The sequence below is a fragment of the Protopterus annectens genome, chromosome 16.part0 (genome assembly GCF_019279795.1).
Source record: "Protopterus annectens isolate FY-2018-M chromosome 16.part0, PAN1.0, whole genome shotgun sequence".
NCBI classification, from domain to species: Eukaryota; Metazoa; Chordata; order Ceratodontiformes; family Protopteridae; genus Protopterus; species Protopterus annectens.
In genome coordinates this window covers 774,828,947-774,856,108 of record NC_056750.1, presented here as the reverse complement: position 1 = coordinate 774,856,108, position 27,162 = coordinate 774,828,947, and the positions used below count along the sequence as shown (strand labels likewise).

At 40.2% G+C, this 27,162-nt stretch overlaps 1 protein-coding gene across 1 annotated transcript in view; it reads left to right on the top strand.

The window, feature by feature from the left end:
* ANAPC2 (anaphase promoting complex subunit 2) overlaps positions 1-27,162 on the top strand; it is a 1,102,972-nt gene that overhangs the window by 157,961 nt on the left and 917,849 nt on the right. Inside the window, 1 exon segment of the mRNA XM_044058339.1 lies at positions 25,432-26,033. Within this exon segment, the coding sequence (XP_043914274.1) occupies positions 25,432-26,033 (602 nt within the window).

Genomic DNA, 27,162 nt, shown 5'->3' with positions numbered 1-27,162 from the left:
TTGATTTGAAGATGACCCCATTAATAAATGTGCTTGGTGACCAGGCAAGAGGTGGTAATTTGTATTATTTTAAACAGGTAAGTAACAGTTGCAAGAATCAGAGTAGTTTTCTTAAAAATACTTTTACTCTGTATAACCTACATTCCAGCTGCCAGTTATGTAGGACATTGTGATATAGTCACATTCTTGAAAACATCCTGTCCTGGTTCTCCCACAACATACCATATGAGACACTTATCCTTGGTGATGTCACCATTGATTGGTCCAAACTCACAACTGACTCCCCCCAACTCAGTATCCACCTACACGGCTTCCACCAACTTATAACATCTCCCACTCCCTTCCATAAAAATTCCTCTTCCAGCTCCATCATAGACTGGATCCTTACCAATTCCCCCACCAATACCACAATCCCACCACCTTACCTGACTCCCTCAGTGATCATCTCCCTACCACCATCTTAAGACACTACTCCCATATTCCTAAACCCCATCTTATCAAAGACTGTCAAACTATCGACTTTCAATGCATCCCAATTTAACTCCATTCTCCACAACATAGATTGGTCCATTCTAAAACACCTCCCCCTAAACAATGCTTTAAGCACTTTCAATAGCATCTTCTTGAATACTCTAAACTCCTTGGCTCCCTCTAGAAAGATCAGAGTAAAATCAAACCATGCTCCCTGGCTCTCCAAAGAGACTAGGTCCCTTATGAAACAGAGGTCACGCTTGGAAAACCTGGATTAAAACTGAACAACCACCTTTTCTTCAAAAAATACATGCAACTGAGGAACCTTGCAAAAAAAACATACAACTAATGACAAGTTATACTATAGCTCTGCTCAGCTTAACAACAAATCCAATCCTCAAACATTTTGGTCAACTCTCAACAACATCATCTATCCTGGAAAGCCCTCTAATCCCTCCCCATACCCTAAACATCCTCTATCCTGGAAAAGTCCTCTAATCCCTCCCCATACCATAACTCTTCCTATCAGGAAACAGCTACCCTCCTGAGTAAACACTTTATCTCTTCCATCCAAAATCTGGTAACCCCCAAGCCAAACTCCACTTCGACACCCACCTCTCCAAGTCCCACTAACACAACTTTGTTTTCTTTTGAGCCAGTTCCCATTACTTACATCAAATCTCTACTACTTGAGCTAAAACCTTGCTCTCCTTCCACTGACAATCTATCTCCTACATTCTTCAAACTTGCTGCTGACTCAATTGCCTATCCTGTATCTATAATAATTAAGCAATCTATTCTGGAATCAACTGTCCCCACCCTTTGGAAATCTTTCTTCACTATCCCTCTTCATAAAGGTGGAAACTCCACTGACCTCTCAAACTACCGACCCATTGCCATTCCCCCTCTCCAAGATATTAGAAAAATGTATTCACTTACAACTTCTCGATCACCTCCTCACACACCACTTACTTACCCCTACCCAACATGGATTTCGTCTTCACCGCAGTACCACCACTGCCCTCCTGTCCTTCACTCATAACATTGCAGAGGCCCTAGACAACAATAAACTAATTTCCTGTCTCTTCCTAGATCTCTCCAAAGCCTTCGATACTCTCTCTCATCCTCTACTACTATCCAAACTCTCAAATCTCCACCTATCCCCCTCCGCACTTGCCTGGTTTAATAGTTACCTGTCTATCTGGCAGGGAACAGTCTGTCAAATGGCTCTCATCCTCCTCTCCTTTCCTTCCCATCTCCACTGGTGTTCCCCAAGGCTCTATCTTGGGACCCCTTTTGTTTAACATCTTCACCAATGATCTTTACACCTCATGTAAAGAATCTTCCCTTATTCAGTATGCTGATGGCTTCACACTTGTATCTCAAATAACATTCCTGAACTACACTCCCTGACCCAACAGGCCCTACTATCCACTGAACATTGGCTCTCACAACCTATTGATCCTAAATCCCAAAAAGACCAAACTCGTACTTTTCCTTCCCCGTTCTCTTTCTCATTACAAAACCTCCTTTATTACATCTTCTAACAATACAAATATCCATCCTGACACCCACGCAAAACTCCTAGGGGTCATTATTGATGACGAACTCAAGTTCAACCTACACATACTCCAATGTACAAAAAAAACAAACCAGAAACTAGGTCTGCTATATCGGAACAAAAAATTCCTAACCCCTGAATCTAGACTTATCCTGGGCCAGGCACTCCTCCCCTCCCTCTTATACGCCGCCACAGTTCTTACCAATATCCAGGCCTCCACTCTAAACCAACTGCAACAGACTTACCATAAAATAGCCAGATTCATTACTAACTCCCCATACAACTCACACCACTGCATTTCTTTAAACTCTCATCAATGGCTTGAACTTCCCGAGTTTCTGCTATCTTATCAATTTCATATGCTACACTCCATTCTTTATAAACCCTCCCTCCTGTCCATCTCTATCTTCCTTAGTCTCCATCTACATCCCATCCCGGACCCTTTGTACTTCTAACTGACAATTACTTGATATCTACCACCCAAAAAGGTCAGTAGGCAAACTATTCTACAAACACTCCCTTGCCCTTGCTTGGAACAAACTTCCCCTTGACTTGCGTTCAATCTCCCACACCTCACACTTTAAAAATTAACTAAAAGCTTATTTTCTCAATTCCAGAACTTGCCCTTGCCATGACCCTACCTAGTCTTCCTTCCCTTTATGTACCCTCAAAAAGACCATACTTAGAACCTCATTACACCTCTCTCTCTCCAATATGTCTACTATGCATTTGCACAGTTTTATACAAATAAAAAAATGTTCATTGTTGACCTATTGAACTATATCAATGTAAAGTTGTTACTTAGCTTCTTTTTAATGCAACTTTAACTTTATGCATATATCCCAACGTATGAGAATTGTTTTGCTATAACTGCTGTTATATCAATATTGTTTAAAATTGTACTTGGTTTAAAATGTATTACTGGAGCTTTTCTCCTCGGGTCTCCACTGAAAATGGGCCACAAGCCCAGTTGGACAAACCCGGTTAACAAATGTCAATAAATAAATAAAAATCCTCATTGCTTCTCAGAGTTACAAAAATTCTATCCCAGCATATTGAGGACCATTGTCTGATACTACATTGTGAAGGATTCCATGCCTTGCAAGGAGAGATTTTTTTACAGTAGTGACAGCTTGACTTCTGGTGTAACTGCAGTATTTTTGAATTTTTAGTTCTCGAGACACCATATCTAAACTCCTAGATGACCAAATCATGATAAATAAATAAGATTAATTGCCACTTTATATCTACCTATATGTCTGCTTCTGAGCATGACTGCTGTCTTAACACACATTTGCTAAAATCCCTATTAAATTTACAGACGCCTTTCTACTGGGAGACTTCAGTTGTTAATAAATTGGATGACCCGCACTGCTACTGAACAGCATGGCTAATGCTTCTACACTGCCACTGGACAGCATGACTAATGCTTCTTTGTCATTAAACAATAACTCTATTTTACAGATGGTTAACTTCTTACTAGAGCCCACCCAATATCTTTGATGTAGTCCTTAATATATGGCTACCATTTTCACATCTCCATAGATGCATATCATCCTGCTTTATAAAATCAGACCATAAATTAATAATCTTTTCCTTTTTAGAACCGATGGTACTTCTGTGTAAATACCTCTGTGATTAGTAACGTCTCAAAAGTAAGCTGTTATTTATTTGATGACCTAATTACATTTCTACTGTACATCTCTTCCGAAGGATCTCATTGCTCAAGTTACTGCCTAGGCCTTTGACAACTTCTCTTCACTTAAACAGTTGCATTGATTATGCATTCCCTGTCCATGCTAAATATAACTAAACATTTAACCCCCTCCCCCAAATGTCCATCGTGGACTTCCCATATAAATAAATAGTATAACGAGAAAGAATGTATTTAGCTCTTGTAAGAAGTATTGTTGTACCTACTTTAAGAGCACATTTAATCAAATTTGTAAAAAGCTTAAGGAAACCATTAGGAAACTGAGTGGAGTATGAGATTAAAATAGCTACTAAAACCAAAATTAACAAGAAATCTTTCTTCATCTATGCCAGGAAGTCAGCTGTGCCATGAAATTAATACCCAACAATATTTGGAGCTGGTCCACAGTAATAATGCACACTCTGACCCATCAAAAATAGCTAATACCCTAGCTGACAGATGTAATAGAATTTTTAATCCACCCACAATTACAGCTTTTCCACAGTCCCAACCATCCCTTTTAATTGCGTGGAACAAGTTCTCTGAGCCCCCTCAAAAAGCTTTATCACCTCATCGGTCTGCCCTGATGATGTATCAAGTTGCAGGCAGTCTGAACCTCTGCTTAACCTGCTTTTAAGTCCTAGTTTATTATGTATTACACTGAGTGCAGTTAGTATCCAAATTATCCTAAAAGCTGAGCTTTGGTGCATGTGTTGCAAGAAAATAAGTTTGCTTCTCCGCCAACAGTACAGAGCCAAGTGGAAAAAGACCACTTATTGCACTTAATTTCATCTACCTACTATTGTGGCAATTGTTTTTTTTTTTTTTCTTTAGATTTCTGCCTTTTATCCACCAATTTTCAGCCATATCTGCATGTAATTACATGACTTTTGCATATGTTTAGCTTCTGAAAGTTAGTTTAAGTCTGTGGGGAAGTAGTTGCTATGCATTTTTATCTTTTCTTGCCTATTACATTGTGGCACACTTGCACTGCAATACTCGTAGCTGCAAGAAATGGTTGTGCCAGTTCCTCTTCCTCTGACTTTTTTCTTTTTTCTGACCTGAGTGCTTTGTCTGTCTGAGGGGTAGAAAACTTTTGTCCTGTGTGAAACAAAAATCCTGCATTCCTTAGGAGGGGATCCAATTTAGCTCATTGCCTTTACCTCCCCCTATTGACTATTTGATTTTTTTTTGAAAATTTATAGCCAAGAGCATCGCTTCACACATGCCTAAGAAGACCTCTGCATTGTGGTAACCTGCAGTCAGTAGATGAAAGTACTTTTAGTATGCCATTAGCTTGTTCATTGATTTATGCTCCCTCACCTCGTGGATTGAGTATGATTGAACGCACCTTGCTGTTCTACAGTTGCAAGTATTCATCTAGTCTCATAAACTCTACTAAAAGCACTTTTACAAGGTCATCCTATACAAGACATTTCAAACTCTAATATTCAGAGAGCCACTGGTTTGAGCAATGTTGAGCAGAGAGTTTTATTCAAGCATCTTTGTGGTGTATTAGTGAGAGTAAGACTGAAGCTCTGGTTGGCACCAAGAGGCATTTCTACCTCTAGTGCATATATCTATAGCATCCTGATTTGTTAGATTTTAGCTTCACACACAACCACAATGTGTAGTGAACTGGTTGTCAGCAACTCTAAAAAGAGCAAACCAGTGTCAGACCAAACCCATAGACCCACCTATGCTGAGGCTTTTAAAAGTAACCTACCAAAACCACATATGCCTCTTAAACGTAACCCAAGAAGCAAAATGCGTTCAGCAGAATTGCATACACTCATCATGAAGCATCTATCAAACTGTTCATAAGCCCATAAAGCAGTCCACTGCACATTCAAACATCCTGGTCATTGTGGACTCCTTATTGCATCTCACCAAAACACCACTCACCATGCTGTGCAAGGAGGGAGTCATGGTCACCTGCTTATCTGGTGTCAGGATTTGCCACCATCACCAGTACACATGTGGCTAAGTCCTAGGAGCTGTCAGAATGTGTGTCTCAGGCAGGTATGAAGCTGGCCCTGTAAAGCATCCTATCATCACAGAGAGTGATGCCACATTACAAACAAAAAATTGATTAGTTGCTGGTGTCCTTCAAAGAGAGTAGAGTATATATTTACGTGTGAGGAGATTGTAGACAGACCAAGCTGCTTTATCAGGGATGGGCTGCACTTCTCATCTGAAGGCTTTCGTACATTAGCCAAGTCCTTATCTACCCCCCCCCCCCCCCAATAGTGCCTTTTTTAGGCAAGGTTGGTCATCTAAAGCTTCCAACATAAGACAAATTCCAAGCAGCATTAAGGTACTGCTGCTCAATGCTAGGAGCCTTGGAAAAAAAAGTACTCCATTCCCCCAAGCGCTCCTTCCCTTGGCAAGCATTGATAATATGCATCATCAAAGATACTTGGATCAAGTTCACTTAGGCACTGAAGCCTTGCACTGCTGGATTCCCTATCACACCATTCAGAACCAGTCATTCAGCCTTCCTCTGATCATTACTGATGGATTCACTGCACATCAGTAAGTCCAGTACCATTCGAAATATTCTGAGGATCTAAACCTGTTTGTAACACCAACATAATGGATTGGAGAGGCAGGTGTATCTTGCAGAGGGTACTGCTGCTATGGAAAACACTCCCAGTCCACATAAAACAAAGTTCATCCCTGTCCATATTCAAGTGTAACTTAGATCTTTGAATGGGGAATGGAAAATTTACCCCAGGACTGCCCCCCATACTACAGATGGACAGAGGCAGCTCCTAAGTGCTTTATCCCATGCATGGTTCCCCTCAAGTTATCTATAGTGTGATCTCAGTTGTTCTCATTAGGGGTAATGTATAATTATCGGCCGTGGGATGGGTAAGCCCTCACTCTAACCAAATGGGATAGGTTATTTAAAGCACAAAGAGGCACAAATAGCTTTGATGTCTCCGTAATAATAGTAAAATCACTTTCAGACTTGTTAGCCAATTTAATTATCTGGAACGTCTTGTCTTAACCTTATATCAACAAAACCTGTATAATAAAATAGAAAACTTTGTCCCCCTCTGCTCTTCCTCCTACTTTACTAGCTTGGGGTCCCTATGTATTAAGCCTGATACCATTCTACGAGGTGACTTCAACTACACCTCCATAAACTGGGAGATCTATATGGCTTCAAACATGTATGCCCAGAAATATCTGGACTTTGTTAAGGCTGATTCACTGGACCATTGAGTCCACACCCCTCCCAGAGGAGATGACTTCTGTAATTTGACCCTAAACAATATGGGGTGTTTGTGTTACACACCAACTGTACCCTCCTCTTGGTTAAATCCAATCATAAATCAGTCACATTAATCTTAATACTGAAACATGCTTTGGCAACTAGTATCAGATTATGCGAAGGCTAATTATTGAGCTGGCTAAATTTAAAAGCCCACCCTACCCAGTTGGCACCAGAACTTTTGTAGAATATTTCACTGCAAAGTTCTATAAACATGTAAATAGCTGCGTAGATGCACCTGTACCCCTCAAACATAAATGTAATTTGAAATTAAATAAACCCCTATTGTTGAACCCTAAAGCTAACAAGATGTGCAATAAAGAAGAAAACTCATTGTACAAAAAAGTTAAGAATTCTGTACCCTTATGAAATTGAGTAAAGCCAGTTATGAGGCAAACATAGCACACACACCCCGTCCAAGGATGACTACAAAACCTTGTTTAACTACATTTAAAAACCTCAGAAACCATGCCCAGCACTGTTCAGAACTCATGGTAAATTATAACACTTAGACCCAGAGGACACAGCAAATCTGCTAGTCAGTAAACTTGGCAGAGATTTCACCCTGCCTTCCACCATTTTTCCCCAGTTGCATGCCTGAAACTGCCCCCCCCCCCCAGTGTCCTAGAACAAGTAAAGTACTGTTGAAGCCCAACAACCCTACATCTGTGGGGGTTGGACAATCTACTGGGCTCTCTGAGTTGGCGTGAAACATGGCATGGCAAACCTGTTGCAAAAGCTGTTCAATCTTAGCCTCAAAAGAGACCTTGTATCCAGATGAATGGAAGAGGTGGGGGTCTCTGCAGATCCAGGTAATTACAGATCCGTAAGCTTGTCCAGCCTCATTTGAAAGACTATGGGAAGGATTGATACAGAACTAATAAATAGTGATGTAAGGAGCCTACGGACTCTCAACCTAACCAATTTGGATTCATCAAGTCAGGTCCTGCCTAGTTAACCTGGTATATTTCTTTGTCAGTGACAAAAGGTAGTACACTCTACTTTGGTGCTTGAAGACTAGAAGACTCTGGGTTCTGTTCCCACTTTGAGTGATTGGATTGCTGACATTGCAGTACAGCATTAAAAAGGGTGCTAGTCTCCCGAGTGTTTATCGTACAGATGAGACATTCACACATCTGGAACCTTGGTTCAATTGGTGGTAGCTTGGGGGGATGCAAAAGATCCCACAGCAACTTTCAAAAAGAATAGGGGATGTTTCCCATTGCCCTGATCAAATTACCCCAGTAGTGTAAAAACCATGTCATGTCTCCCCTGAAAAGAGGCTAGTAGCATAGTGGGGACTGACCCATTTGACAAAGGATGAGTAAAGTAACAAATGTAATGAGTGAGGACGGGTCATCGCAAGCTGTATATCTAAACTTTGCAAAGGAGTTCAGTAACCATCCATATTCTGGTACTGTAAATAAACCCTTCACAACTAAATGTAAATTCCTATATAATGCATTGTAGAGTGAATTGGCTCAAAAGTAGAATTCAAGAAATATGGGTAGGTTGCTTCATCTCTGATAAAAGATGTCACCAGTGGAGTGCCCCAGGGTTCAGTCCTTATGCCAGTCCTGTTTGGCTTCCATTTCTCAGAGGTCAGAACCAATGTAAAGGGCTTATGGCTGACCATGTTTGCTGAATCATTAACTCCCATGAAGACATGAAGATCATCCAGTAAGGACTGTCCCAAACGAGCAGTTGGTGCCAGAATCAATTACCAAAATTGATTGCCAAGAAATGTATAATTTTACACTTTCGCAAACAGGACACCCTGGCTAACAGTCCCATTGACAACATACCCATGTAAGTTGATTGTTTAGTTAAGGGTCTGAGCACCTATTTTGACAGTGAACTATGATCACTGCAGATCCACTATTGTAAGAAAATCTTTTTATGATTACACAGCTGCTATTCAAAAGTATGACGCCTAGGTCCAAGAATGTCATCTTTCTACTGTACTCTTCTCTGTCTCTTATTACGCCAAGTACTGAGTACAGTGCTCCCTTTTTGGAGTAGATCTGTCTAAACATCTATCACAGTTAAAACCTCTACAGTTCTTTCTCACTAAAAACTATGCTTACCATCTCAAAGCTCTGTTGTCAGTGTCTTGTAACTTCTGCAAGGTAACCTTTTCCTAGTTTATAACTGACAATGCTGGAGGAATAGGTGTGTATCACAAAGAATCCCAATTCTGTGGAGCAACCATCCACTCCATGTTGAGCAAAGCACATCTTTCTCTTTTCAAATGCAACTTAAGACAAGTAGATGGGAAATCACAACTTCATCCCTGGTTTCACTGGTTTAGCACTCTTATCCCTTTTAGATGAAGGAGCATGTAAATATCCAAATATTAACTAGTTCTTCCCACCTTTTTAGCACTCTGTTTGATAATACTGCAAGGGTACATATGATCCGCACAGAACGATAGCCTAGTAAGAGCCTGTGAACCTCATTGATCAATGGCTCTCCCCGATTATATTCTTCAAGTCTGGAAAACTGCCATTGTGCAATTGTCATCCCCTTTGGTAAAAACTCTGTATCCATGAACTACCACATAGGCGGCAGTCTACTTAACGCCAAATGTGTGATGAGACCTTGGGACCCAGGTGGACAGTAGTCTCTCCTTTGATAATCACATCGCCACAGTAGTCAGGAAATCCTTCAACGCGGCGCACCTCATCACAAAAGGGTTCTCGTCCAGGAAAAAAAGGTCATTGTTCCCCTCTTCTCGACACTCATTAGACCCATTATAGAGTACAACGCCCCTTTTGGAATGTACCTCACAGGACCTCTGCAGCAGCTGGAAAGGCCACAGAAGTACCTCACAAAGAGGATTACTGGCCTCAAACAGATGCCCAAAACTGACCATCTCAAAAAACTCTAGCTTTACTCCGTAGCGTATCACCTACTCAGAGGTGATCTCTGCCTGACATATAAAGCTAAGTCAAACCCAGAGCTGTTGGACATGCTACACCTAAAGAAATCCCAATCCCTCCGAGCTATACACTCTAGGGACCTAAACCTTGTCACTACAATATACAGGACATGCCGGAGGGATAGATTCCTGTCCCAGAGACTTCCCATACTCTGGAACAAGCTACCCATCTATGTCAAGCAAAGTTCCTCATTAGCACACTCCAAGAAAAATCTTGATGAGTGGATGGGAAACAGGAAATGCACCATGGGGAACACTTCTGTGGCTCTGCTCTACAGGGGCACGGGAAAATAACTTTCTTGGGTGATGTAAGCCAGGGAACCTTGTTGGCTAGGCTTACTTAGGCCCTTGGGCCAATAGCCTAGTATTTACCTATGATGCCATTACACAAGGGTGGCTCAGCCATTGATTCTCATAATTAACAGACCTGTAAGTCTCAGCATCCTCATATGTAAAGCTATGGAGTGTGTTGTCTCGGACCTCATTAATGTAGACATAGAAAGTGTGCTAACACTGGACCCACATCAGTTCGGCTTTTACAAAGGAAGGTTCCGAGACTCTACTTTCTCTAGTTTCTTAGAAAAAGTTACCAAAGCAATGGATGCAAGTTATGCAATGTGTACAACTTATCTGGACCTAGGGAATAATGCTAAATGCCTTGGCTAAGAAGGCATTGTTGGTAGACTTGAAACTCTGAATATAAATCTCCTATGTTGTTCTGTGGATAGCTAATTATTTGTCTGATGGAAGCCATGTGGTTAGTCACAGGTGCCCCTTCTGAAAGCAAAAAGTTACCAGTGGTGTACCACATGGCTTAGTATTGGGCCCTCTCCTATTTCCCATTTATTTCATAGACCTTCTGGTCAACACTCTTGGCCCAAGTTTATCTTTGTTTACAGACTTCTGTAAATTGGGTGTTTGGTATTCTACTGACAATTGGTGCAAGGACAGTGGTCTCAGATTAAATCTGAGAAATGTAGTTTGGTTCATATTAATAAACCATTTTCACATGCATTATAGGGGATACAGCCCTCCATTTAGACACTGTTGTAAGTGATGTAGGTAGTAGTGCTGAAAAGTTTATTATAGTTTGACCATCATGCTTCAGTAGTAGTTAGGAAAACCTTCTGTTTGGCTCATCTAATTTGCAAAGGCATCTTATCTACATCTAAAGAAGTCTTGTTTCTCAGACCCACTGTTGAATGTAATGCACCTTTTGGCATGTATTTGTCTGAACATACATCACACAGCTCTGTAACTGAAAAAAGACCAGTGGCCTCAACAATCTGTTGTTAGGACTAACTGGGCTGACTGACTACAGTCTGTTACAAACTCATTTTTGAATGTCTATAGCCTTTAGAGTCGTGATAGAGCCAACCTTCTTTGACCTCCTATTCCTTCAAAGAACAAACAGTATCTCATATACCAGGTTAAAGGAAAACCTTCATCAATAGATTGACATGCTGGCATGATTGATTCATATTCAAATATATTCCCCTACCTCTGGAGCAAATTTCCACTATTTCTAAAGCAAAGCAGCCAGTTTCCACGATGGTGGTGCTGTGGTAGCATTGTCGCCTCACAGTAAGACGCTGTCCGGTTCGATTCTCAGCTAGAGCGTCTTCTGTGTGGAGACGTGCGTGAATGGGTGTACCTTCATTGAAGGTTGTGTGTCAGGCCTGGCAAGCCGGTGCGTAAATCATTAGCGGGCCGGAATTCTGCTGTGGCGACCCCTAACCGGGAAAAGCCGAAAGACACAAAGTAAAGCAAAGCAGCCACCTTCAAGGTAAACCTAGATAACTGGAAGCGCAGACTGTATTCTTCTAGGTCCATCTTGTCTTGCCCTCCTTGAAAGCTGTAGGGAACTTTTGTGTAGTAGTTTTTGGCGAGGCTTGTAACAGTCTATTGAATGATTTGCCAAAGAACCTTTATTGTTTAAACAACTGAATAGGGATAAGTCTGTGGCCTTTAAATAACAGTCCTTGAATACATGCATATGCACACTCATCTCCGCAGGGAAGGGAAGGTTCTATTGATATGTAGCGGCTGCAGATTTTATGGCTGTCTTATGACAGCACTACACAAGAGTTAGGTTTTGCATTAGCTTTAGTGAAAATCTTTTCTAAATCCCAAAAAGACCAAACTCCTTTTCCTTCCCCATTCTCTTTCTCATCACAAAACCTCCTTTTTTTATTAAATCTTCTAACAGTACAACTATCCAACCTGACACCCACACAAAATTCCTAGGGGTCATTATCTACGACAAACTAAAGTTCAACCTACACATACTCCAGTGTATATAAAAAAAACAAACCAGAAACTAGGTCTGCTATATCTGAACAAAAAATTCCTAACCCCTGAATCTAGACTTAGCTTGGGCCAGGCACTCCTCCTCCCCTCCCTCTCCCCTCCCTCTTATACGCCACCCCAGTTCTTACCAATATCCAGGCCTCCACTCTAAACAAACTGCAACAGACTTACCATAAAATAGCCAGATTCATTACTAACTCCCCATACAACTCACACTACTGCATTTCTTTAAACTCTCTTCAATGGCTTGAACTTCCCCAATTTCTGCTATCTTATCAGTTTCATATGCTACACTCTATTCTTTATAAACCCTCCTTCTGTCCATCTCTATCTTCCTTAGTCTCCATCTACATCCCATCCTGGACCCTCCGTACTTCTAACCAACAATTACTTGATATCTACCACCCAAAAAGGTCAGTAGGCAAACTATTCTACAAACACTCCCTTGCCCTCGCTTGGAACAAACTTCCCCTTGACTTACGTTCAGTCTCCCACACCTCACACTTTAAAAATGAACTAAAAGCTTATTTTCTCAATTCCAGGACCTGCCCTTGCCATGACCCCCCACTAGTCTTCCTTCCCTTTATGTATCCTCAGAAGGACCATACTTAGTACCTCATTACACCTGTCTCTCCAGTGTGTCTACTATGCATTTGCATAATTTTATACAAACAAAAAAGTTATTGTTGACCTATTGAACTATATCAATGTGAAATTGTTACCTAGCTTCTTTTTAATGCAACTTTATGCATGTAACCCAACATATGTGAATTGTTTTGCTATAACTACTATTATATCAATATTGTTTAAAATTGTACGCGTTTAAAAATGTACTACTGGAGCTTTTCTCCGCGGATCTCCACTGAAAATGGGTCGCAAGCCCAGTTAGACAAACCCGGTTAACAAATGTCAATAAATAAATATAAAATTTTGCAGCTTCTTAGCAGATGTAGACAGCTGAGAAACTATCCATAAAACTTGGATGTTTTCAAGCAAATCCTCCTTGCAAAAAAATCATCATCTTTGAAGAAATCCAAGTACACTGTGTAATGTTTTAAAGTCCTTGGAGAGAGTTATGGTCTGACTCAACTGTAATTCTGCTGTTGTTGATACTGTCTTGGAATTCTTTGCAACCAAGGGCTATAGCAAACATTTATTTTTTTCTTTCTATGGGTAGTGCATTTAACACTTAACTCTGTATGTCCATAAGCTATTAGTCTATTGCTTTGTAATACTATTGTACCTTCTTGAATTCATAAAAGTACATTGTGTCACACAAACATTTGGCTGCCTCCTATTCTCAAGTTTTCTTAAGTGTCTCAAACCTGTTTCTTGTTTCATCAACCAGACCCATGTTATATCATGCTGTAGTAGCTTCCTGTGTAGTACTGTTTTGACAGGTTGGGAATGTACTTGGACAGGTACTGTACCACACCTATATAGTGCATCAGATGCTGCATTGTACCTATAAAGTACATAATGGATGCTTTGTCATAAGACTTTTGCATGTTTACATTTGTGTTAATCTTGTCAGCCCTTCTGTGGACAAAACAAGACTGCTGGGACCAGTATGATCCAAAGTTGTAGTCTAAAGAAGTTTTATCTACCAAGTGGTGTACCAGATGTACACAGTATTGAATAAGCTTTGCCCTAGTTTAAGCTGCGTAGTCTGCATCAAAAACCGAGAAACACTTGGTGCAGTTTCTACTGCCTTTTTAGTTGCCTGAAGTAGATAATATTCGTTTTTGGTCCACTTACTTTCATTTTGAGGATTTATGCTCTGCTTTAATTTTCCCTGCTTTGAGTTCTACCATGCTGTTTACCTACCAAATTATTTGGTCATTTGTCTGCGTCAATGACTCCTGTAGCTTCCATGCACTTCAGTCTTTGTTGTGCTCTGTCCTAGCCTTGAGCACAACTGGTACTCTTTGTGGGAGCATGGGTTGCTGGTATTTCCTCATGGGGATGTTTTTATAATATTTACTTTTCCGTCTGAATGCTTAGACTGCCCGATCATCTTATATTTGCAAAATAACATCTGGAGTCTGAACTTGAAATATTAATCACCAGTATATTTTTACATTTGCTAGACACAAAACCTATTAAAAGTTACACCATTGTGCACGCCAACCTTTAATATGTGTAATATATTCAGCTATTGGCTGTTTTTGTTCTGCTCCTGCTATTATACTGCACAAAACGTTTGTGCATAATATCTCTGTGACTGGCTGATTTCTGAGAATGTCCTGACTACCAGGATGAGTGATGTGACTGTTAAATGTGCCTGTGTTACTTCTTGAAGCAGATTTATGAGATGCTAGTACTGCATTAATTCTTTTCATCATGCCAAGTGTATCCTGTCCATAGTGTTTGGCTCCTTTAACAGAGCTTGCCTGCACACTATTGTGAATAACGGCTTGTATTTATTGAATTAGTACTCCTATTCTAGCCAGTAACTACTCCAGTTTCAGTTTGACTAATGTACAGCAGAAGCATGCATGCTGATGTGAACATTAAAATTGGGTGCCTTAAAAGAAAAATCTAACTGTGTTGCACTTTGTTTAATTGTCTAGCTTAAATGCAACTTACTGCCTTTTATCAGCAGTCTGGTGACCATCCGTTATCCTTGCTACCTGTTGTAACTTGAATTTGTTTACTTTCATTCCTGATGTTATTGAATGCTTTAACATGGCTTAAAGCACACACTGTGCAAATCAGTCTAAGTAAATATTTTCAGCTTTACACTGGTGTTTTGCCTCTAAAACCTTTATTGCACACTGTTGTAAAGTGGATTCTAATGCATATGCAGCAGCATGATATCCTTCATGAGTTTCTATGCCACATTTAACCTGTGACAACTCTGTTGGAGCTTTAGCCCACCCAGTAGAGTTGACAGTGCAAGTTTATGCAAGAGATGGAAGGATCTGAGAGCTGCCATAGCTGCTTAACAGAAGTGCTTATGTACAGTAGAAGAGGCCATACCCACTTACCCACAACTTACTGCTCTTTGTAGGCCACTGCTTTTAAGGAAGGCATGGCCTTAAGTGTCCCTATCCCAGGAAGTTTCCACGTTTGATTTGCATTCTGTCCCACATACACTTTAGAAAGAGGGACTCAACCTGAAGCACAAGACTATTTTAATAAGTGGTAGCCTTATTCTGTGGTCCAGAGTTTGATACCTTTTACACTTCATTTGCTTTCTTTCTAACTATGAGCAAGTCACTTAAGACTGTGCTGTTGGGTTGTCCCTGAAGAAGCTTGTGCTTAGTGGTATTTGGTTAAAAAAGAAAGAGTTGTCATACTGCTGCCATATTTGTAATGCATTGCATCACATACTCCATTTCCAACTTGTTTATAAGTTATGCTCCATGTATTATGCTGGTTGGGAAAGTTGAGTGGTAGAGAGAGAGAGAATGATGGACAGCAGTACTTTGTGTGGCTGTAAGCAAGTCAGAGGTCAGAGAAAATGCTGCACTTCTATTCTTTTAGGAGCAGGTCAGAGAAAATGCTGCACTTTTCTTTAGGATGCCTTTCTAAAGTTATGCAAGACCTGAGTGTAGCTAGCCATAAAGTTTGAGTATGTGAAACTTGTCGCTGCATTATGTACAGTCCCACCCTTCTGTGTCTTGCCTAGTGGCTCCCTTTCATTCGCTCAATTGAATAATTTGTTCCTCTTTAGTTGAGAACATAATTAATCACATTTACTCCCCAGAGTGGTGACAGTTTGGAGGTAGACAGGTGACCAGTCCTCTGGACACAGGAGCCTTCCCCACCCAACCACCTCCCTCTCAGACCTCTTGTCTTTTTTATATAACCCTGTTGAGCTCTACTATGTATTGCACCAGGAAGCATGCTGGTCTCCAAAAAAATATCTTCCCCAGGTAGTTCACTGCACCACTTGGCAGTGTGCTTAGCAGTCTGTTCTCCTTGAGTGTGACACAGTGCTCCCTCTTGCTGTCACCCAGTTGCTGAACCAAAGCTGATTCTTTTCCTGCAAGATGGGTAAGCTGGCAATGGCAACTCAATCGCATCCTTTTGGCTCATTCTCTATTAATGCCTGTGCATTTAATCGAACCCTGATCATCTGTGTCAGTCAGAACTTAGATCCTCTGTACTCTGGGTCAGGGATATGTACAAATTATTGAGATTTTTTATTGTTGGGGGTATAATAAATTATGTAGACAGAGGATCTAGGTTTCGTTGTTTGCAGTACAGGACTACTGTTTTCAGATGGTCACTCCCATACATTGAATCAAAGCATTATTTACAAAGAAACTACTTAACCTGGATTTAAGAGTAAAATAGTAGAATGCTTCTCTAGGTAAGCTGGTTCAACTTAATGACCGACTGAGGCAGCTGGACCGACACCAGTGTTTACCTTTGCAACACACCTGTGTTAATACAAAAAAAAAACACTATATATATATATTCCAACATGTATTATTTTCTAATATCTTCTACACTACTCCTTATTCTCTCTATCTCCACCTCTTACCACTCCAATCTCTCTGACCCACTCCTATGTTCACCAACTTCTGACTCATACAACATATATCCAGCTACTTCATATTTTACTATCTCCCATAATCTCTTTACTACCTCTACCTCAAGTCTATATTAACTATCCATAATACAGGTTTTTAAACCTTCCCACAAAGCTAAGTCAAAACTGTACAAACTCCATCTAGCATCTACTACACACACTCTCCTCACTAAAAACCTACTTTGTTCTGGAGATACCCACCCCAATCCTGGCCCCTCTTCTCTCCCCAAAACTACCTCTACACTGCCCCATCTTACTCCTCTAACAGTCACCAACCTCAGTCACAACAATCATCTCCATCCAAATACTTAACTATTTACTCATTGAATATTCAGAGTCTAGCAAATAGTCACTGAGCTGCACTCGTGTATAGCTCTCAATACCCCTCACATCCTCTCCCTATCTGAAACCTGGCACAAGCCACAAATCTCAAATAGTGAAATACTTCCACCAGGTTATAATATCTTCCGATCTGATAGACCTGTAAAAAAAGGTGGTTGCATGGCCATCCTCTACTCAAATATTCTTAACCTCTCACCATACCCTTCCCCAATTCCTGACTTCCTCCCAACTGAAATAATCATCCTTAATTGCCATCTGAAACCCCGCAAAAAACTTGCAATTGCCTCTATCTACCTTCCTCCTGGTAACAATCTGCCCATTCTTGAAAACATCCTATCCTGGTTCTCCTACAGCATACCATATGAGACACTTATCCTTGGTGATGTCAACAATGATTGGTCCAAACTCACAACCGATTCCCCCCTACTCAGTATCCACCTACACAGCTTCCGCCAACTTAGAACATCTCCCACTCGCTTCCATAAAAATTCCACTTCCAGCTCCATCATAGACTGGATCCTTACCAATTCCTCCCACCAATACCACAATCCCACCACCTTACCTGACTCCCTCCGTGATCATATCCCTACCACCATCTTAAGACACTACTCCTATATTCCTAAACCCCACCTTATTGAAGACTGTCAAACTATCGACTTTCAATTCATCCCAATTTAACTCCATTCTCCAAAACATAGATTGGTCCAACCTAAAACCACTCCCCCTAAACGATGCTGTAAGCACTTTCAGTAGCATCTTCATGAATACTCTAAATTCCTTGGCTCCCTCTAGGAAGATCAGAGTAAAATCAAACCATGCTCCCTGGCCCTGCAAAGGTCCCTTGTGAAACAGAGATCATGCTTGGAAAGCCTGGACTAAAACTAAACAACCACCTTTTCTTCAAAAATACAGACAACTGAGGAACCTTGCAAAAAAGCATACAACTAATGACAAAAGGTTATACTATAGCTGTGCTTAGCTTAACAACAAATCCAATCCTCAAAACTTTTGGTCAACTCTCAACAACTTCTATCCTGGAAAGCCCTCTTATCCCTCCCCATACCCTAACTCTTCCTCTTGGGAAACAGCTACCCTCCTGAATAAGCACTTTATCTCTTCCATCCAAAATCTGGTAACCTCTAAGCCAAACTCTACTTCGACACCCACCTCTCCAAGTCCCACCAACACAACTTTTTCTTTTGAGCCAGTTCCCATTACTTACATTAAATCTCTACTACTCAAGCTAAAACCTTGCTCTCCTTTCACTGACAGTCTATCTCCTACATTCCCCAAACTTGCTGCTGACTCAATTGCCTGTCCTGTATCTATACTAATTAATCAATCTATTCTGGAATCAACTGTCCCCACCCTTTGGAATCTTTCTTTACTATCCCTCTCCATAAAGGTAGAAACTCCACTGACCCCTCGAATTACCGACCCATTGCCATTCTGCCCCCCCTCTCCAAGATACTAGAAAAATGTATTCACTCACAGCTTCTCAATCACCTCCTCACACTCCACTTACTTACTCTACCCAGCATGGATTTCGTCCTCACCACAGCACCACCACTGCCCTCCTCTCCTTCACTCGTATCATTGCAGAGGCCCTAGACAACAATAAACTCATTTCCTGTCTCTTCCTAGATCTCTCCAAAGCCTTCGATACTCTTTCTCATCCTCTACTACTATCCAAACTCTCAAATCTCCACCTATCCCCCTCCGCACTTGCCTGGTTTAATAGTTACCTATCTGGCAGGGAACAATCTGTCAAATGGCTCTCATCCTCCTCGCCTTTCCTTCCATCTCCACTGGTGTTCCCCAAGGCTCCATCTTGGGACCCCTTTTGTTTAATATCTTCACCAATTATCTTTACACCTCATGCAAAGAATCCTCCCTTATTCAGTATGCCGACGACTCCACACTTATATACATCTGAAATAACATTCCTGAACTGCACTCCCTGACCCAACAGACCCTACTATCCGCTGAACAATGGCTCTCTCACAACCCTATTGATCCTGAATCCCAAAAAGACCAAACTCTTACTTTTCCTTCCCCGTTCTCTTTCTCATCACAAAACCTCCTTTTTTTTTATTACATCTTCTAACAATACAAACATCCAACCTGACACTCGCACAAAACTCCTAGGGATCATTATCGATGATGAACTCAAGTTCAACCTACACATACTCCAATGTATAAAAAAAAAAAAACAAACCAGAAACTAGGTCTGCTATATCGGAATAAAAAATTCCTAAACCCTGAATCTAGACTTACCCTGGGCCAGGCACTCCTCCTCCCCTCCCTCTTATACGCCGCACCAGTTCTTACCAATATCCAGGCCTCCACTCTAAACAAACTGCAACAGACTTACCATAAAATAGCCAGATTGATTACTAACTCCCCATACAACTCACACCACTGCATTTCTTTAAACTGTCTTCAATGGCTTGAACTTCCCCAGTTTCTGCTATCTTATCAATTTCATATGCTACACTCTATTCTTTATAAACCCTCCTTCTGTCCATCTCTATCTTCCTTAGTCTCCATCTACATCCCATCCTGGACCCTCCATACTTCTAACCAACAATTACTTGATATCTACCACCCAAAAAGGTCAGTAGGCAAACTACTCTACAAACGCTCCTTTGCCCATGCTTGGAACAAACTTCCCCTTGACTTACATTCAATCTCCCACCCCTCACACTTTAAAAATGAACTAAAAGCTTATTTTCTCAATTCCAGAACCTGTCCTTGCCATGACCCTACCTAGTCTTCCTTCCCTTTATGTACCCTCAAAAGAACCATACTTAATACCTCATTACACCTCTCTCTCCAATGTGTCTACTATGCATTTGCACAATTTTATACAAACAAAAAATGTTTATTGTAGACCTATTTAACTATATCAATGTAAACTTGTTACTTAGCTTCTTTTTAATGCAACTTTAACTTTATGCATGTAACCCAACATATGTGAATTGTTTTGCTATAACTGCTATTATATCAACATTGTTTATATTTGTACTTGTTTTAAAATGGACAAACCTGGTTAACAAATGTCAATAAATAAAAAAAAATATATATATATATAAATTGATGTACTGCCAGGTTCTGGACTTTACAAATCAAGCTGAGCAGTAGAACCAGAATGTATGATGTAACACATTTTAGCATTTTTTATAACTGTGAAGGTGTTATATCCTCCTCCTGTGGCAAAATCATGTAGTATTTTCTAAGTAGATATTTAAACATTGTGTCAATCCTGTATACTGTGTCCCTTAATATACATTTTTATACCCAAGACAGAATCTGAGCTATGACTACGTATCTTATACCACAATTTGCATTGATAACCTTCAATAAAACATTTCTAATGTTTCTCCAGCATTGACACATTTTATTATCAGTTTGTGAACTGTGACGATCTAGCTGGCACTCTCAAAGATCATAAGAGGTTACTAGATTAGCCAAGAGTTTATCCCCAAAAAGAAACCTCAGTCTACACCTGCTGCCCCTATCAGTTAGGGATACAGGTGTAACTCCTGAGACAAATTTGTGGTTTCCCATCCACTCATCAAGATTGCGTATGAAGACAGTCAATGACATATTTTGTTTGATGTCTATTCCAGAGAAGGGGCAGCCTCTGGGGGACAAACCTGTGTCTCCAGTGAGTTTTGTTAATGGCTCATATTAGATTTAGGCCTTTCAATCGGGTAATGCGTGAGGAGTTAGACTTGCTGATATGGAGCATCTCTAGTAGGGTAAGGTCTGAGATTGCCTTGTAGGCAAGACACAAATCACCTCTGAGCAATCTGTACAACATCAAGTAGAGTGATGGTTATTTGACCCTGTCCACATAGGACAGATTTTGGAGGCCATGGATTCACTTTGAGGTATTTCTTTGGCATTTCCAGTTGGTGCAGTTGTTTGGAGACATACATACCAAATGGGGTGCTGTACTCTATTATTGGCCTAATGAGGGAGGAGTACAGAGATGTAATAGTCTCCTTTTTTCTGGATGCAATCCTTTACTTATGAGATGAACCAGGTAAAAGGCTTTTCTGACCACTGCCACTACATGATGGTCAAATATGAGATTGTCAACCTGTGTACCCAGGTCTCTCACCACAGGTTTGTGTGCTTAGGGGGTTGCCATAATCTTCCATATCGTGAGTATTTCCAGCATGGGGATATGGAGAAGTCAATGGCGCTTAGAGCCGAAGATTGTCTTAGACTTATGTGGTGGAATAAGGTATGGTGACAGTTCTTGTGGCTATTTTTTTAAGAAGTCTATGTTGGGCACTTGAGGTTCTTAAGTATTGAGTGTCACGTTGCCCTTTCCCATCACTCTGAGACTCCTTGCTTATTTTGAGTAGATTATGTATGTTTCTTCTTCCATTTGGGCTTCTGAAGTTTTCTTGGTAAAAGATTTATCTACTCATCTTCCCCAAAAATCTGCTACTGGCTGTTTTTCAAGACAGTTTTGAATTTTCAACTTTTCTTCTCTCAAGTGAGAAAGCATTTGTTTCCTTCTCATAACAGAAACTTTGGATTGTACTTCAGTCTTTGTTGCACCTGGTTTCTTTTCTCAAGTGTTAACAAAGAAGTGCATAGGAATTCTGCCTTTCAGTCCAAGGCCCATCAGTAACTCGGCATGCAACAGACCAAAACCTTGCAGTGGAGTATTTCCTTAATTCACTAAAGCAGTGTGAAAGTTTTTATTACTGCCTTCAGCGACTTCACGTGTTTCACAAATAGTGTGTATGGTTCTCTCAACCTAGTACTGGGACTTGGTAATATGCTGGAGCTCCCATTTATGAAATTCTTGTGTACACTCTCGTGTAGTGGACTGTTTGATACGACAACATCAGAAATGCCGCTTTTTGCAAATGTAGCTTTTAGTGTTAACTAGCAGCTTTTTTGCAATCTTGGAAGCTACTAGACAAGGCACCACCAAATTCTGTTCCATAAATATGTAACATTTCTCAGCCATACACTATTGCAAGCAGCTCTTTTCAGTCTAAATGTACCTTTTCTGGCAGTTGGCAAATGATGTCTTATACGGCACTGGCTTCTCTCTTGCAAAATTACACCTGTTCTGGTTGGTAAAAACTTTTAGTTGGCTTAGTTACGTGAAATATTTTGGTGTAGGTTTGTGGTAGTTGACTGAGCAATTCAAAACACTTTCCTTTCTCCCCCCTTCAGTACCATGACACATTTTGCTCTAATAATTCTATCAGACAGACTTTACAGAATGATGCAAATTCTTGTTTAGCCTCTTGGTGACAGTAACCGTACAACAGGTTCTGTTTATCTGATTTTGAATAATCTGAAGTTGAAGTGTAACCTGTGTAACTTTTTTTATGCTTTTGTTCAATTTGAGGCTATCCTGTCTGTCTGGTAGCTTCATAAATACTCATTTTATGTGGAAACGGTTATCAGTATGCTTCTAACTCTTTCTGAATTTATTGTAATCAGCAATGCGATTATGTTTGGAAAGGAATATTACTTTTAGTTATGAGGAGCTGCAGGTAAAGTCCATGGTTTTCTCATACATGTGATTGTACTTGGCTTTCAAAGAAATTCAGAAGTTATCTCATCCACAATTTTCAGCTCCATAGCCTTTAATAAGCATGTATGATAGGTTGCTGATTTTTATTTCAGAAGAAAATCTAGCCCGGAATTGTAAGACATGTATGTAATGCAATTTACAAAGGCTTATTCCTGAAACTATTTGGAGGGAGGTGGAGGGTGGAATGATAATTCTAGGAGTAGATAATGGAGATTGTGATATGCACATGAGAGTTGCATATGAAAAATGCCGCAATATTGTATTAAAATTCCACTTGTGTTTATGGAAATTGAGAGTTTCAGCAGTGTTCTGAACAGTTGAGAGGTATCCAGAGTACAACCAACATATCTTTGTGTAGACGCCTGAAACAATTTCCAAAAAAAAAAAACCACCATGCATGCCATTTTTAAAAGAATTAGCAAGCATAAAGCTACAAGCAGTTCAGTGCACAGATGCAACCTGTTTCAACATTGCAGAAAGTTAACAGTAACACCTTGAAAAGTAATGCCATATAAAATAATAAAGCAGCCAGTGCCATACTGATTAGATTACAGAACTGAATGTGAATACATTTACATTGTTTTTATCCTGTTGCATTTGAAGCCTAGTTAAAAACAAATGACTAAGTCTCTGAAAAAGCCTGCCACAATTCAATATTTCCAGCTCTACTCTAGCACTGTTTACCTAACATGACATCATGCTGTGGGGCAGAATTCCAGAGAAAAATAAGTTGCAGAATGCCAGTAGAAGATCTGTTTCAATAATTTTGGAAATTCTGCCAAAGAAAACTTATCACAGTAGTATTACTTACTGTAGCAGTAATGCATGCAGAGCACTTAAAACTGTGGCAAATAACTTTGTAGTGCATGGAGCACATTGATTATGCTCTGATATTTGGAAAAAGACAAATCGGTTAAAAGCTAGAGTGGTGCGAGACCTGACCTTAAATGTCAAGCACCCCATGCTAAAGTTTTAAGGTCAATTCTCTGGCTAGGCAGTAAAATTTGCCAGTACAAATGACAGCTGTAGAACAACACATTTGTTACTGCCTGCTGTCTGTCAATAGCATGTCCCTGACTTCTTGTTCTTAAACTATAAGTTTAGTAGAATAACAGGATGTGTTCACCTGATTTACTGAAGGATGTGAAGTCTGAAACCTAAATGTATGCCATTAGTGTCTTCAGTCCACAGTGATTTGTCAGAAAACCACAGACTTGCTGAGGAACGCTCCCAGCATGTGAGGCAAAAATGTGGATATTCTGTGAAAATCTGAACAGTTGAGAGGCATGGAAGGCACGAGTGTAAACATAAGGGACAGTGTTGCACTAACTTTCTGAAAGTGCTTACTAAGCAAGTGTTTTACTGGCTTTGAAAGCCAGTTTTGTTTGTGTCTTTCGGCTTTTCCTGGTTAGGGGTCGCCACAGCGGAACTCCAGTCCGCTAATTATTGGCAGTAGATTTTTACGTACTGGCTTGCCGGGTCTAACGCACAACCTTCAACGAAGGAATGCCCATTCATGCATATCGCTACACAGAAGACGCTCTAACTGAGAATCGAACGGGCAACGTCTAACTGTGAGGCGACAACAGTACCACAGCACCGGTAAAACTTTTTTTTTTTCCTTTTTCTTTTACTGTAACTTGTATGTGAAGCAGATACTTTACAAATAAATTGAGTGGATAGCGTATGCTAATGTAATATTATGTGTTCTCGACATGGATGCCAAGATTCTTGTTCCAGCTTATGCTTGTATTAAGTAAATTTAAAGTAGATTTGTTAAAGTGTTAAGCCTGTAAGGCTAATAGATGCAGGCACATTTCACTATTTAAAAAAATGTAGTACTTGCGGTTTGATTTTGTTAAATAAAATGCTTTATACACCTGGTTACACTGGAAAAATGCTTTTTGTTTTGAGGGATCAAATTACAGCAGAACGGGTGTAATTTACATATTAGGTTTATGACTGTCTGCACGCTTTTGTGTAGAACAAGAGGTAAAACCACTATAGACTAATTGGGGAGCACACACATGGACTAAGAGGAGTGCTATAATGAATGCCTTATGTAAACATAAAATGGAGCTTGATCACATAGCCACCTTAAATTCCAAGTATTGACGTGGAATGTTGTTTGGGGAGGTGGAATGTTATTAATGAGCTTCTGTTGTGCAAATGTTAAGTGGCAAATATATTTAGTAGTGTCCAGGGATGTGGTTTAAATTTTGCTGAACAGTAACAGGAATTTTAAACCATAATATTTAATTACCAGTAATGTTTGGTACCATGACAAATCTGTAATTACTTTATAAACATTTGTGACTGGATTATTGCTTTTGTGCATTTGACCACCTTTGAGGGGTTCAGAAAATGGCACAGAGTCCAGAAGCCAAATGTGATCTACAAATGATTTTTCAAAGGGAGATTTTTTTTTTCTATTTAGACATGCACAAAATTTTGTACAGCTTACAGTTTCCATTTTGAGTTTATGATGCATAGCAGCTCAATTGATATTTAGTCTTGAGCATCCTTGCGATAACTCAACACTAGTCCTTGAAAATATATTTTAGTAAAATGATTGTGAACAGCTTGCCATTTGTGATTGTTTGCATGTTGTTGTCTGTATGACCAGAGCTGAGTTTTTGAAATGCATTTTTATTGCATTATTTGAGCAGTACGTGAATTTTTTTTAAGCTGCTTACCCACAATTCTCTGTTTCAGGCTGCACCAAGGTCAGACATGGGGGTCCACTTTGAGGAGTCTGAGATGAATGAAGCCCTGTTTATTTTACGGAGGAATGGCATGCATCCTATTTTGGAGGAATGGTTCACAGAAGTGTTACAAACTGATCTTCAGAAAAACATTGCCCTAGAGTTCTGGAATTGCATCTCCCAGCAGGAGAACCAAGTGACAGAACAGCAGTGTTCACAGTTGCTGCTTGATGCTTTTTGTCTTCTTCAGCGTCGACTTGAGCCCTATCTAAACAGCTTAGAGTTGCTGCAGCGCTGGACTGAGGCTGGATGGCTGCTTGGGTGTGGCTCTCGAACACTGTGGGAGAAGGCTTGCACCATGTTTAAGGCCATCCTTTTCTTCACCACCAATAAGCCTTTCCAAGAAATGATCCAGCAGTTCTACAACCGATCCTTTCAAATTTATATGCTTCAAAGGAGGAAGGCTGTATTGGGAGAAGACTCCATGAGTGAAAGTGAGATGGACAGTGATGCAAAAGAGAAAGGAAGTGAATGCAGAGGTTGTGATCTCAGTAAAAGGCAGTGCTGGTGTGCAGTAGCAGTGGACCATTTTCAGCAGGTCAATGACATTCTGTAAGTAACTTGCAGGTTGGGGAGGGGGCTACAAAATAATTGGTATAACGTATCGTATATCAGTACTTTGGTATAACGAAGGCCACCTGTGAGATTTCTAACGTACCAGATTGTGTGGGGGCTAGCAGTTTACATTTGTTTATGTAAACAGTCTTCAGTGCCACCTTTCTACTTGCAAAAAAACCCTAGAATGGCTTTTGTTTACTACTTTGTCCATCCACTGTGCACAATGTTCTGGAATTTTCTATTGTAGTTTTGTATCTTGAGCTTCTTGATTGCTGTGGTCTTCTGTCTGAAATGTGTGCAGTTGCTTAAAACTAAGGAATAATAAGGGTGCATAGTGCATTTCCATAAAATGACTTTAATAATAATAAAAAAAAAAAAACTCTCACACTCAAACATAGGATCTGGTTGACCATATCAAAATGCACTGCACACTGGCAGTTTTGTGGATGTGCCATTTCTTGACCTGCCTAAGGCTTTTAGTAGTATGGACCACCACCTGCTTTCTTATTACAAATCTTAATGGAGCAATTGGTTCCACACCTGTGATGAAGGATGGAAGCATTTGGTGAAGCACTCTTTTTAAGATGACCCTTGAGACTGTGCTCAAAGGGTCTGTCCCTGCATCATTACTTTTATTTTCTATGTAATGAAACGTGGAATTACTGGAACATGGGCTATCTCATTATGCAGAATCCTTGGGAGTTAAGTCTTTGGTGTATCTGACTTTTGAGATACCCTAACTTCAGTTTTCTGAACACGTATTTAGACAAAATAAGGCAAAAATAGTGATACTAGCTAAAGATTTTTGGGTATCGAACCAAAAAAATGTTATTCCAGTCAAAAAATGCATTGGAGTAATAATAGATTGGAATAAGTCTTTGGACGATAGTCAATTGAAGCATTTTTTATTCTGACTCGTAGGCCAGTATTATCATATTGTTGCTGGCTAAGTATTACTACATGCCAAGTTATTGTCTGGGTCTGTAGTTTTAGCAAACCTACTGCCTCTTGGTTTGGCCAAGACCACTGCACAATGTAATAATGTGCTACTTTAATGTGGTTGCTGCATCCTCTACACATCCTTGCGTAAATCAGAAAGCATTTTGCTTGCCTAACTCACATT